We start from the raw sequence: 14,200 nt of genomic DNA, 5'->3' as shown, positions 1-14,200 counted from the left end.
TTTCACGTTCTGCTTGGAACGCACGTGGAGCACGGCCACGCGGCTCTATAAACCTTCATGTTGGCCGCCTCCATTCACGCGCGTCTCCGCCGTACTGAAGCGGTGGCATCGAGGAACCAGGCCTGTAGCAGTGGAACGCGGTAAATTCAAATCGCCTTGCGCAAACCTTTAGTGTGTTTACCTTGGAATGAGCGCGACGGTACAGGAACAGTATGAGAGGTGAGCGGGAAAGCAAAGGGGGGCATTTCCTTGGCAAATGTCTACAAAGACTATCGTCTTTTGACGACATTTGCAACGAAAGGAGCAGATACGCGGCCAATTTTGTAGTTATGAGATGCCTTGGTTTGCCTATGATGATCCCTTGTGGTTTCCTTTCCTCCTTGGTGGAGTATGGCTCTCAGTGGCGCGCACGATTCGTTCTACAAGTATTTCCCCAAAGAGCCGACGCAGACTATTGCTTTTACTCTAGCATGCCACGCCACGCGCGCCACGTGGCGACATCTTTTAACAGCCAAGTCGTTCTTGGTCGAGACTTTCATGAGACGAAATGTGGTACGGTGGTCTCAGTGATGTGGAAAGCTGTCGCCCAGCGAAGAAGAGAGCAAGCGCCAAGCACACATACAGCAAGTTAGATACAAAGCTTTTCTAGAATACTAAATCTGGTAGCAGTGTTACGCTTGTCAACATTGTCGAGCAAAGAAAAGTATTGGGCATATTTGAGGCAAGGCATGATTTATATTTAGGTTGTTCTTTTAATTTGATTTCAAGTAAAAACCATACGCCATGAAAAAAAAAAAAAAACCACTCGCGGCGCCGCCTCGTGGCACTGTTCCATGTTTAAAAGTGAGAAAAGGTACCAGAAAATTGCGCGAGCAACGGAACACGACAAAATTGAATTGGCGCGAACAGGAATTCAGCTGCTGGCTTTGAGAAGTTATAAGAAGCTCATCCTTGTGATTAGGGAACGCCTAGAAGCTTCGCCATTAACATCACTGTTCACGACGTTAAGTCAGGGGAGGTGGGCGTAGTTTTCGACACAGCGTGCTTCCGCTCCAAACGCCGGAATTCCGCCGATGACGCATTCCTAAACCTTCAACCATCACGGCACAAGGAGCCGGCGGTTTTGAGTCTCTCACAGATCATTTGTTGTTTAGCCTTGACCCCAGCCAATTTCGTTACTTGTCAGCGGAAGCACGCACCAGAAAGAAAAAAAAACGTTTTTCTTTTCTTGAGTTTGCAGTAGCCGCGATTAGCGTGGACGCATGCGCACCATCCATGTTTGGAGCGTGATAGACACGCACGCGGGCCCGAATGAATGCTCCGGAGCCGGGGCTGCATAAGACAAGGCGGTAAGAAGCTAGGTAGCGCCAGTACGGAAAAGATGGCCGAGTTCAGAAAAAAGAGATGTATAGGGTTAAAAGAATTTAATTAGCACCGACACCCATACTTTCTAAATGATCTTGTGGTCACTTGTATTTCCAACAAATAAATTGAACTAATGGCTTAAGTTACGCGAAATATTCACAGTGGCGCTGTCGGCAAACAAGATAGCCAAGGACCAAGCGGCGCACACGGGAAAAAAAATGGCAAGCGGTGTGGCTGCGCGAACACACGTGATATAGCGCGAAAACATTCTACATTAATTTTCGTGGGGCGTTGTCTGTCAATCAGTGTCAGTGCTTCAGCGCTGGGCATGCGTGTCTGGTCCAACTTTTCTTCTTTTCTTTTTCTTTCTGTTTTTTGCCCATTTTTCCTTTCCCACGTGCAGGATAGCAAACTAGGCTCTAGCCAGGTTAACTTTCCTGCCTTCCTTCTACAACCTTCCTTCCTTCCTTGTCTAATACCCCATTGCAGGCATTGGACGAGAACGCAGAAAAATCTGCGGTACTCGTCGAGTGGCACCCTCCGCTGAGATTTAGAACGAGGGCGGACGTCACGCCGTATATAGGACAGTCTACAGCCGTCCTAAACCGGGTATAGCTTTTCTTTCCCCAAGCGGACATAGCAGCAGCTTTAAGCGAAACATATATGACTATGGCTCCGTATGTTTTTTATTGTCTCTGAACAAAAACTGTGGTTGATCCCTCTGTCATAGGAATCGGTAAAACACGAAAGGGAAGTGTGCAGCGAAATCTGCGGCGAAATGAGCATGATTTGCGGGTCGGCGGCTGTCTTGTGGGTGTGCTTGGTGAGCGACGTCCTTCTGGCGCGTCGCTTCAGCAAAGGTGTACGGGCGTCATTTCCGTGACAGATAGGCCGTAAGTGAAGTCTTGGTGTATCATGGCATAAGGCACTTTCGTGTAACAAATTAAAACCCGAAAACGAACAACCCTAAGTATATAACGTGCTATTTAGTACTGAAGGTTGTTTCCCCGCATAAAGACCCCGTGTGCAGGGGTGCATACTTTACAGGCCACTTGCTTCGTTCTACTGGCGCGATTTCCATGACGGATATGACGTCACTGAAATATTCGTGTATCCAGACATAAAACACTTTCGTGTTAAAAAGTCACGCGTCTTTGTGGCATAAGGCGTTCTACAGCGCGAGTGCGTTGGGAAACGAACACTCCGGTATGCGTGTCAGCATACGGTGATCACCAGAGTCACACGCCTTTAAAAACATTGGTTTAGACTTCAAGCCTATACGGCTCATCATGTGGATATGCGTTTCGGTATATCAGTTATTAATATGCACTATTTTCAAGACCAAAAAGGATGTAGAGACAAGCTTATACGCCTGATCACTACGATATCCATTAGCGGAAATTAGTTAATAACAGGCACCACTTTCAAGAGCAAAGGTTGACTGAGACCAACAAGCTTATGCCCCTCGACACTTGGATATACACTTTGGGGGGACTGCTCATAAATAGGAACCATTTTCAACAGTCGTATAATGTCTAGTAGATAACAAAGATTTCTCGATGATGATGGTTTGATTTTATTGGCGCAAGGCCGACATGGGCAAAGAGCGCCAACACAAACAAAAGATTTCTCAAAGGATTGCCACTGTGCGACCCGCGCCGGCCACTGACTGACTGAATAAACTTTATTGAAGTAAAGATGGAGGAAAGGGGAAGGGGAGAATAGAATGAAAGAATCATAGGTGGAACCCTTTGTCCAGGGCTCCAGTGGCTTCTGCTCCCGTCTTCGCCCGGCTGATTAGGTCCCTTTGGATCTGCAAGTCGGGGCTGGCGAGGGCGGCCTCCCATGATTCACGGGAAGTCAGTGGCGGGTTCTTTTGGTGTTCGGCCCCTGCCCAGAGGTGTGGGCAGGCCCACGTGGCATGGAAGAGGGTAGCAGTCTCTCCGCATAGCCTGCAGTCTTCTGTGTAGTCAGGGTGCCGTTGTTGGAAAATCTTCGCCCAGCGAGATTTATGTATGAAGGTGTTCGTTTGAATCTTACGTAGCATCTGGGCTTCACTTGCTGTTAGTTCGCGATGCGGGATTGGATATGTAGCCCGCTCTTTTCTGGTATTTTGTAGGTATTCCCCGTACGTAGTGGTGCTTGGGTATCGTAAGGCGTCAGTCACAGGGGGGTGGTGAGTGAAGTCGCACGCTCGCCTGTTCGCCGCCTCGTTACACGGCAGTCCCTCGTGTCCGGGGGTCCACGTAATGTTGTGAACTTTCTCGAGGGATTCCGGAAGTACCTTTCTAAGTGCAAGTGGTATTCTTCCTGCCGCTAGCATTCGCACAGCCGCTTGCGAATCGGTGATGATGTTGAGGCCGCGGCCATTTCGTTCTCCCCAGCGAATCGCGAGAAGGAGGGCTCCGGTCTCCGCGTGCTTTGTGGTGGTGTTTCGCATGGTGATGCAGTCTATGACGCCCCCTTCAGGGGTGGTCACCACTAATGCCGCCGTTTCTTCGTCATACTTCGCTGCATCGACGTACACCGTATTATCGTGATGTTCGAATTTTTCTTGCAGGAAATTGACCCTGGCCTTTCTTCTTTCTACGTGGATATTAGGATGCATGTTTTTTGGAAGGGGCAGCGCTTTTATGTGGGATCGTTGTTCAGGGTTTAGGTCTGTTTCCTGCTCTTGGCGTCTGCGATCAGGTGGATCGCCTACTTGCCATAGGATCGCCCTCCCCGTGCGGGACTTTTCTAGTCGTATTCGTTGTGCTTGAAGGGTAGCGTGTTTTATCTCTTCTATGGTGTTCGTGAGCCCCAGGTGAGTGAGCTTCTCATTGGAGGTGAACTGGGGTAGGTTGAGGGCAGCTTTGAACGCTGTGCGGATTATGGCGTTGATGTGCTCTTCGTCCGACTTTGTGAGATTTTGAAATGGTAGACTGTAGCCGATACGAGGGATAATCATTGCTTGTACTATTCGGACGGTGTCTTCTTCCCTCATTCCATTCCGGTTGTTTGTTAGCCGCTTGATTATGCGTGCCAGTTGGGAAGATTTAGCGCGCAGTTGCGTTATGGTGGTGTCCGCTCGAGCATTTCCTTGCAGGTGCATCCCGAGTATTCTTATTTGCCTCCTCTCTGGTATGGGCGCTGTTCCTATATATAGTTGTACTGGGGTGTTTTTGGTCATTTCTGTGGTGCAGTGGATTCGTAGGAATTCCGACTTTTCTGGAGCGCATTTTAGGCCGTTCTCCAAAGCAAGCTTCGATATCAAATTCACTGCATTTCGAAGATTTTGCGCCTTTTCTTGTAGGGAGCCTCGGTTTGCCCATAGGGTAATGTCGTCTGCGTGAATCACGTGTAGTTGTTTGGCGATTTTAATCATGGTGACGTTGAATAAGAGGGGGGATATGATAGATCCCTGTGGGGTACCGATGTTTCCCTGCTGGAACGGATCTGTTCGTAGTTCCCCCAGGCCGATCGTCGCTGTCCTGTTTTCAAGGAAGGCCGCGACGTAATTGTAGATTCTTTCGCCACAGCCCATTTTGGTCAGAGAATCTAGTATGGCTCGGTGGGTGACATTATCAAAAGCCCCCTTTAAGTCGAGGGCTAGTACCAGGTTTTCCCCAGGGACTTTTTTGTCCAGTACTTCTTTTTTGAGTAAAAGGAAGGCATCTTGCGTTGAGAGATGTCGTCTGAAGCCGATCATGCTGTTCGGGAAAATATCGTTGTCCTCCATGTAATTGGTGAGTCGGTTGGCCACAACTCGTTCGTATACCTTACCCAGGCACGAGGTTAAGGAGATAGGGCGTAAATTTTTGTCTAGGCCCGCACCGCCCTCTCTCCGTCGGCGTTCCAAGCGCTTCCGTCTCTAGTTTCCTCCGCCTCCTCGGAGTGGAGGTACCGGTGACCATTTTAATGTCACTTCTTTTCTGTTATCATTGCGGGGACGCCGTGTAGAGTCCGGTCTTCAGCTTCACTGGTTATCCACTTTTACAGAGTGAAACGGTGCATAAATTTTGAAGCGAAGCTTTCTATGCCTCACTGATGGCGTGCGATGTCATGCCAGAACGCACTGCAGGAAAGCCTACATCCAAAAATGGGCTTCACGAAACGGTGATGATAATGAGCGAAGGCCCATCAAGAGCCTCAAGATCAAAACGCCTCCCTTGGTCTGAGTTGAACCTGGGTCCCTCGCGTTGCGAAGTCGACGTCTATCCGATTGTGCCACTCCGACAGGGTAGAAGCACTTTGATTTTTTACTTTGACTTCGACTCATGTAGCACGGGAGAAAGCTTCGTGTTTCAAACATGCTCCCCCTAAAGGAGCCATGAGGACAAAATACAAGTTCGCTTAATTTGAAAGAACTAGAATTCAATATCTCACTCAGCTCCATTACAGCCACAAAAGATGTTTTTTAACGAGAAAAAATCAAGAAGTATTTAAAAACTTTCAAATTTTGCGCCACAGTGACGTGTTATGAGCAAGAATGACGTCATACGGGCCAGCAATAAAACATAATTTTCAGTGCGTTAACTGCACGTTAGCATTCAAGTGATGCGGTCAAATGGAACTAGAGGCCACATTACAGACGCCCAGTCGTGTGTCGTCGCGACAGGTCAGTTAGGCGGCCGCCAATCGCACAAACGCAGTTCCGTGACGTCATAGAAAAGTTGCGGGAAATTGGCTAGGGGGTCGCGACTGCTTCACACGTTTTCTTTAATATCTCCGTTATTTGTTCGAAGATTACGACGATATTGGTATAATTGTTATCGGGACTAAGCAGTCTTTCTAATAAACCCAACTTGTATTTTGTCTTCATGGCTCCTTTAACAAAGGGGCTCCGATTGTTTTTCGGTGACCCTCAAGGTCACCGAGAAAAGTGATGGTCAACCTAGGTGCGTGGAGCGTGTGACCAGCGACAACGACGAACGCGAACTTCGTGCTGACGGCATATTTAGGCCGCTTACAATAACCTAAAAACACCGCTTCACTATTACACGCGCTAGAAAAGGGAAGTCATGGCACGAAAGAAGTGCCACTTACCAATGAGGCGCACGATGTGAGGGTGGTCGAGCTGGGCCATGGTCTGGGCTTCATTCATGATCTCCTCCTGCGTCAACAGTAACATTGGGCCCACTGTAGACCCTTGCAGTAACGAGCAGTCATGAAATCCTGGCTGCAGTTATACTACTAATTGTTGCCGGGACTGAGGACGGCCAATTTTAACGTATATGCAGTCTGCGTAAGTGCATAGTCGCCTGAAACACTTGCATTTCTTTATTCCAGAACTAGGAAACCTAAATCTGTGCAATATAAAGGCAAAAGCTGTCGTTAGCGCACTACGCGAGCCGAGAGCTCATGGCAAAATCATTTTTGTGTCTCCTTTTTGAAGCGGTTAGCATCCCTCGCGTCAGCGCAAGGCAGACATTTTACGTCTTCTTAATCCTAACGCATTTTCACCACAGTTTGTCATTTTCCCCAAAAAACTAATTGTACGGGAAGTAAAATTTAAAGAACGCAGAAAATTCTGTTTTAGTAAGTATTTAGGAAATGTTGCAAACCTTATCAACGCCTAACATCCGGAGTAACAACCGGATGCTTTGATGAAGCACAGAGGCAACTTCCGTTGCCGTTCTTAAGTTGTACCCGAATATAGAAAATTATATCAGCGTGTCACATGCGAGCACCACACCGTCATCTCCCACACTCGAGCCTTTATCATCATCGTTTTTGGAACAGCTTCTCGGCGAGGCTGCGTCGCCATTAAACTCGTCCTTTAAGCTTCCCGTGTTGGAGTTTCGCAACACCTACATACATGCATGCATACATACATGCATACATACATACATACATACATACATACATACATACATACATACATACATACACACATATATATATATACATACATACGTACACGTACATCCATATGTACATACGCACATACATACACACACATCCATCCATCCATCCATCCATCCATCCATTCATTCATACATACATACTCATGCACACATACATACATACATACACATTCATACATACCAACGCCGCCTGTATAATCCTAACGCGTGAGAAAAAAATAAATGTCCGAACAGCCACTCTCCTGCTGCTCTCTCCTACCCTTTCCCGCTCCGTAGCCTTCCTGCGCGCTTTCATGTCCGCTGGCCAGCGCCGCTTCTCGGAAACTATGCAAAATAGTTGAAAGTTTGTTTAGCGTTCCCCAGGCAGCGCTCCTACGCCTTCTTGTTTTTCACCATGCCTGTCTGTCTTGGTCTGTCGCTGATAAAACCGCCTTTGTTACGGAGCAAAGTCGCTTGTGCTGCCCTAGGCTCATAGAGTTTCATACTACCGTATTTACTCGCATAATGATCACACTTGCGTAATGATCGCACCCCTAAAGTTCGTCGTCAAAATATGACTTTTTCTATTTCCCGCGCAATGATCGCACCCTGAACTTGCCGCAGCCATACGTCGATGTGTGCCAAGTCTAGACGACGATGGTCCTGCTTTCGTGAGTTTCCTCCTCTTTCAAAGCGGACATGGCTACGTTATTGCCGCGGATTTGATGGTATTACCGATATCGGCAAGCGTGCATGAGTTCATTATTGGTGCGGAAGAAACTCTCACTTAATGCACTTATTGTAATCACAAAACATAAAAAACGCGCTCGGCTTGCTGCGTCGGCAGCCGTGTCTTGATGTCTCGCACTGTGACAGGAGCAGCCACTTATTGGACGACCTGTTCTCACATCACAGCAAACTCGTTGCGTAATTCTATAATTCCGGCGCGTTCCGTAATGAAAACAATGCATTTTGCATCACTCGGTGGTAATTCGGTAATCAGTGGAGTTTTTATTATGTTTTTATTTGTTATTTTTATTATGTTAATGAGACCTATCGTAAACATTCTGATTTGCAAACTTGCATTTTCTGCGCTCAAACTTTTTCCCGAAAAAATTTACCTGGTGTAATGATCGTACCCCTAACTTTGCATCATATTTTTAGAAAAATAGTGCGATCATTACACGAATAAATACGGTAATACATATTAGACGGAAATCTGTCGCTGCAGTCGCGGGCCGCCGTGGGCGGCACCATTACCTTTAGCGACGTTCCTCACCTACTTGGCTTTGATAGCCATATGGCTTCTTTTTTTCTCTCGAAGCCAAAATCAATAAAAAGGGTAAATTTTTTCTTGTTCATCGTGCATGAAGCTTCTACATAATTATACTGACAAATTAATCTTTCTGGAGGTTTAGTTTTATACTAACAAAACAAATTTGATGAACCTTCTACAGTAATATTGTTGCTTTTTGCATCCAGAGCCAACTTTTCAGCCTGTTCATGAGCCATGCTAAGGACAAGTGGAACGTGCCTGCCCGGTACATGACGGAACGCTCGCCGAATCGAGGCTCCCGTAGACAGTGACACCAGATTTCCCTCTAGTGTATATTAGTATGAAACTATGCGTGGGCTGATGCCGGCTTTGCGCGCTTATCTACTGGGATCAGGGGCCTCCAAATTTTCTTAGTGGCCCTCCGCATTTTGGTCTTGTTTTGTCCCCTTTGTTCGCACTCCGCATCGGTTCGCACTTTTAAAATTGAGGACTGTACTGTAGAAGCGCCCGTAGCTGCTTATCCGTTTGTTTTATATAATCTTCTGAAATTTACAAGCACTTGATATTTATAAAAAAGTAATGGTAGAAGTGAGCGCCTGAACAAAAAATTGTCCACGCAATTTTTTCTTCCCTAAATCGTCCAGAGAAAATAACATTTTTAAAATAATGAATTCACCATCCGAAAATACCGTTTTTCTGCTCGCTATTTGTTTACCTGACAATTGATATGTTCTTACACTCTTTCAGTTCCGCCTCCGTCAGTTATCTTTGGAAAAATGCAGCAAGTATGAAGCGAGCGCCACGTTGAACGATATCCCCATTGCCCCAGAACTAGCGCCCCGTCGCAGCTAAGATGTGAGCGAAATGGCTCTTGCAACCCAACAGGCAAGCTGACAGACACACGTCGTAGAAGTGGGTGTAGCGTTCGCTACTGCCGGGCAGTGACGTAATGCGAGATGTCCGCCGGCGCGCGCCACATAGCGGATGAGCGCCTGAACTAAGTGTCCGTACCCTTCCCATTGAAAAGTGCACGACGCGTTAGGCAATGTTTATACAGGTGGCATTGTACACACATACATGCATACATACGAACACATACATACAAACAAACATAGATACATATACATACGTACGCATGTACATCCATATGTGCATACACACATCCATCCGTCCATCCATTCATACATACATATGTGCATACATGCATCCATACATCTACATGTGCGTACATATATACATAGATAGAACATCCATCCATCCATCCATCCATCCATCCATCCATCCATCCATCCATCCATCCATCCATCCATCCATCCATCCATCCATCCATCCATCCATCCATTTAAACATCAATACGTACATACATACATACACACATACATGCATCCATATGTGCATACATACATATACCGAGATATACCGAGACCGAGATAATTGGAGAATAATGGGAGAGGCCTTTGCCCTGCAGTGGGCGTAGATAGGCTGGTGATGATGATGATGATGATGACATATATAGATACACACATTCATCTATCTATACGTACATACATACATACACATACATACATACACGCATACATACGAACACGTACATACATACATACATACATACATACATACATACATACATACATACATACATACATACATACATACGTACACACGTACATCCATATGTGCATACACACAAACATCCATCCATCCATCCATCCATCCATCCATCCATCCATTTAAACATCAATACGTACATACATACATACACACATACATGCATCCATATGTGCATCCATATATAGATACACACATTCATCTATCTATACGTACATACATACACATACATACATACACGCATACATACGAACACATACATACATACATACATACGTACACACGTACATCCATATGTGCATACACACAAACATCCATCCATCCATCCATCCATCCATACATACATACATACATACATACATACATACATACATACATACATACATACATACATACACACATACATACATACATACATACATCCATACATACATATATATGTGCATACAACATCCATCCATCCATCCATCCATCCATCCATCCATCCATCCATCCATCCATCCATCAATTTTACATACATACATACATACGTGCATACATACATACAGTCTTTGTCAAAATTTTGTGGGCCACGGCGACCGTGGCCGGAGCAGGCACGTGGCCATGGAGCGGCGCTCCGGCTGCCGTTATCGGCTGGTAGCGCGGCTAAAGAGACCGAGGGGAACTTTCGCTCTTGCCTTCGTGTGTCCGGCGCGAAGTGCCTGCGCTGAAAAGAAGTGCCATGCACTGCTCTTGTCGCGCTAGCCACACAACAAAGGCAAGGGCGAAAGTTCCCCTCGCTCTCTTTAGCCGCGCTACCCGCTGAAGCGGCAGCCGGAGCGCCGCTGCGTGGCCGTGTGCCTGCTCCGGCCACGGTCGCGTGGCCCACAAAATTTTCACAAAGACTGCACATACGTGCATACATACATGCATACATACATACATACATACATACATACATACATACATACATACTTGCCCTGACGAAGGCAAGTCTTTTTGCTGAAACGTTGGCAACAATCGCGGTTTCTACCTTGTTCGAAGTTTTCTTGTGTTCTCTACCATCTTCCAAATTTTATTGCTCCCTACATACATACATACATACATACATACATACATACATACATACACACACACAAATATACATACATACATACATACATATATGAATAATGCACCGCCTCCGTAGTTTGATTGTTAAAGCCTCGAAAGCCTAAACACAAGCCTCTTGGAGAGGAGCCCACCCCGATGTCTTGTCAACGATTCCTTGCCATTTTTTCTGCTTTCTAAAGCTCAAGAATTTTTGTATTCCTGCGAAACAGACAAGCTACTTGCCTAAGGCCGACCTCCATGCAGCGAAATGTCGGCGCAAAAAAATTACACCATCTTCCCGTAGGGGAATCCTGAGTAGTATGCGAAGCAGCCATGGGGTCGACTGAAGTTCCCATTAGTTTTCAGTTCGTCGTTTCCGTTGACGTTCAGCTTCGCGTGCCTTCGTTCTATCAGTATCTTCTTGACGTAGTTTGATAGAGTGAAGGACATAAGGCGCGTTCGTAGCACATGCTCCTGTCTCGGTTTGTAGCGCAGTGGGAAGAGTGTCACGTACCTCCCGTTGCGGCCAGAGAGTCGTGGGATCGAAACCGGGCGCCGCCTAACTATTTCTTTTTATAGTGGACTGAGCTGACGTCAGCCCAAACGCTGACGGGGCTGAAGAGACGCGCACGCGCAGTACAGTGCGGACGGCGGACAACGACAACGAGGGAGGGAGGGACACAGCCCCGAGCATGGGATGCTTCGCATCTAAAAGCGGCGGACGACGCCCGGTGGCAGCCGCTCCGCCGCCGGCGTCGTAAATACGACCTACCCGATCTAGATGTCGAACGCGCGGCGGCGAACGTGACCGGAAGCGGTGAACTGCATTTTGCAGGCCCAGCCAGTCACAGCTATGTACTTCCTGTCTGCGTAGAGCACCTGCGCACTCGGCAGCCAAAGAGCAGACGCTCTTTTCGCGCCTTTTCTGGGTACAGTTGTATCTCTTGGCAAGTAACCATGTAGAGGAGACTCTTTAAGAGAAGAAGGAAGAAGACGGCGGCGGCGGGTGATTGCCATTTGGAGTGTTGTGGTTGTTAAATCTTTTATTCAAAAAGGGAAGACCGGAGGCCCTGTGGGGGAGTTGGGAGGGGAGGATTCATGGTTGAAGGGGGCTCGTATGAGTTCGTGGTCTTCGGGAGGCGGCATCAGTTTTTCACAGGACAATTGTTCAGCATTGAATGGTCCATTCACTGGTGTAGGCCATCGCTATATAACTCGCGCTAGACCGCTCTTAGTGGCGAACCGTATTATAAGGTTAAGGGTGTGTTCATCTAATGTGAGGGGATCGATACGGGTTGAGGGATCTGGGTTTGGGGAAGTGAAATTCCGGTATCGAGAGAATTTGGGGCATATCCAGACCAGGTGGTGCAAATCAGCTGTGACGGCTTGCTGACAGTATGGACATTTTGGGTTGATGTGGGGGTAGTACCATTTGCGAATTGTTTCCGGTGAAAATGATGCATCTGTATAGAATTTGTTAATAAATATTTCTTGGGTTCTTGTAAGGGAAGGTCTGTTGGAAACGTGATCCTTCGGCGTAAGTTGCTTGAGTCGGAGTTTCTTTTCGTGTTTGTACCGGTGTATGCGAATGGCGGGGGGTACGCTGATATTTTCGGTCGTGTCCAAGCATTCAGGAAGGTCTGAAGGCTGGGCGACGGCGAGGTCAGCGGAGGATAGGAAAGAGCAAGCCTCCTGCGCAGCTTCGTGGGCTGCCTGATTCCCCGGTGCCGCCAAATCATGGCCAGGAGTCCAGTCTATGCGGACTTGAATGCCATGCAGTTGTAGGGTCATTGTTTGCCGAATAATTTGATTTACGGAAGGGTGCGTTGAAAATGGTCGTCGAAGTTCTTGAAATGCTTCGTAGCAATCGGTTAATATTCGGATCTTTTTTGGTATAGGTTGATGGTGGTCGTACATCAAGTAGTCAAGAGCATGGGTAATGGCGAGTAGTTCCGCTTCCGTGGGTGTTACAGGAATTTTGGAGTGTCGGGTTCCTATAATGGTTCGGTCATCTGGGGAAACCCAGGCAGTTCCAACATTTGGTGGTGTCAGGCTGGCATCAGTATAAATGTCGATTTCGTCGGGTTGTTTTGCGCTGAATAGCCTCTGACAACGTTTTTGTCTAGGAATGGCCGTTGCGCGGGTGATGGGGTGAGTTGTTGTTGTACCACGGCGTGCAAAAGTGTAGTCGAAATGGAGAAGTTCAGCGCATGAAACTGAAAGTATCTGCAAAGCAAAAGCCGCGACCAGCTTCACCCGTTGTTGCCATTTGGAAATGTTTGTGCGCTAACTATAAAGCCAGTATCCAAAAAAACGTGTACAATAAACAAATAAGTAAATAAACATTATTTCAGGTGTTCAAATCAATTTTTTTACTTCTTAGTTAGGTTTTGCTGAAGACAAATTGTGGGCCAGGGTATATTTACGCACATATTGTTTTGGATTGTACATGTCGCAACCTTGATGCTTTGATGCAAGCAGCTCGGTCGTCGGCGGTGTTCGCGGCATCCCGGCATCACGTTTCACGCTGTTGCACGGCGGTTGGGGCTAGCGTCACTAAATAAGCTGGGGCCTTGGGGTGGGCGCAAACTGAGCGGTGCGAACCGCGGCGGTCGCCGCACGAAGTCGTATCTCTTGGACAGTAAGCATAGGAGAGGAGACTGCATGGAGGTCGGCCTGCTGCGCTTTCCTTGCTGCTTTTTACTGCTGCCTTTTCATGCCATATATACATGCGTGCGTGGCGTGTGTGCGCGGTACACCCTCCGAGACCCGACTAAGAAGAGTCCTTGTGATGCACTGCACTGCGCCACTCACCCGGTGGTCGCCGACGAGCGTGTCTCTAAGCCTCTTGACGGCAATCTGGACGTCGACGGGACCGCTGCCGAACAGCGCACGATGCACTTCGCCGAAGTTGCCCACGCCTACGACACGAAAAAACGCGCAGCACAGATCGAGGTTACTTTGCATCCTTCGTTCCTCCTGTTGCCGATATAGCAGCGGGTCCTGGAACAGGGTAAATTGAAAGTGTTCTTTACAGATATGCGTTTACTTG

General features: G+C 47.3%; 1 protein-coding gene across 1 annotated transcript in view; it reads right to left on the bottom strand.

Annotated features, from left to right (window-relative positions):
* Nucleotides 1–14,200, bottom strand: part of LOC144162644 (tyrosine-protein kinase SYK-like) — a 193,418-nt gene that overhangs the window by 29,303 nt on the left and 149,915 nt on the right. The window contains exons 12-13 of the mRNA XM_077693264.1: nt 13,963–14,069; nt 6,394–6,460 (exon numbers count right to left, since the gene is read on the bottom strand). Of these exons, the coding sequence (XP_077549390.1) occupies nt 6,394–6,460; nt 13,963–14,069 (174 nt within the window). The remainder of the gene's footprint in view (nt 1–6,393; nt 6,461–13,962; nt 14,070–14,200) is intronic.

The sequence above is a fragment of the Haemaphysalis longicornis genome, unplaced genomic scaffold, assembly GCF_048455015.1.
Source record: "Haemaphysalis longicornis isolate Haplotype H1 unplaced genomic scaffold, Haemaphysalis longicornis Haplotype H1 scaffold_12, whole genome shotgun sequence".
Lineage (NCBI taxonomy): Eukaryota > Metazoa > Arthropoda > Arachnida > Ixodida > Ixodidae > Haemaphysalis > Haemaphysalis longicornis.
This window is presented reverse-complemented; position numbering and strand designations above follow the sequence as displayed.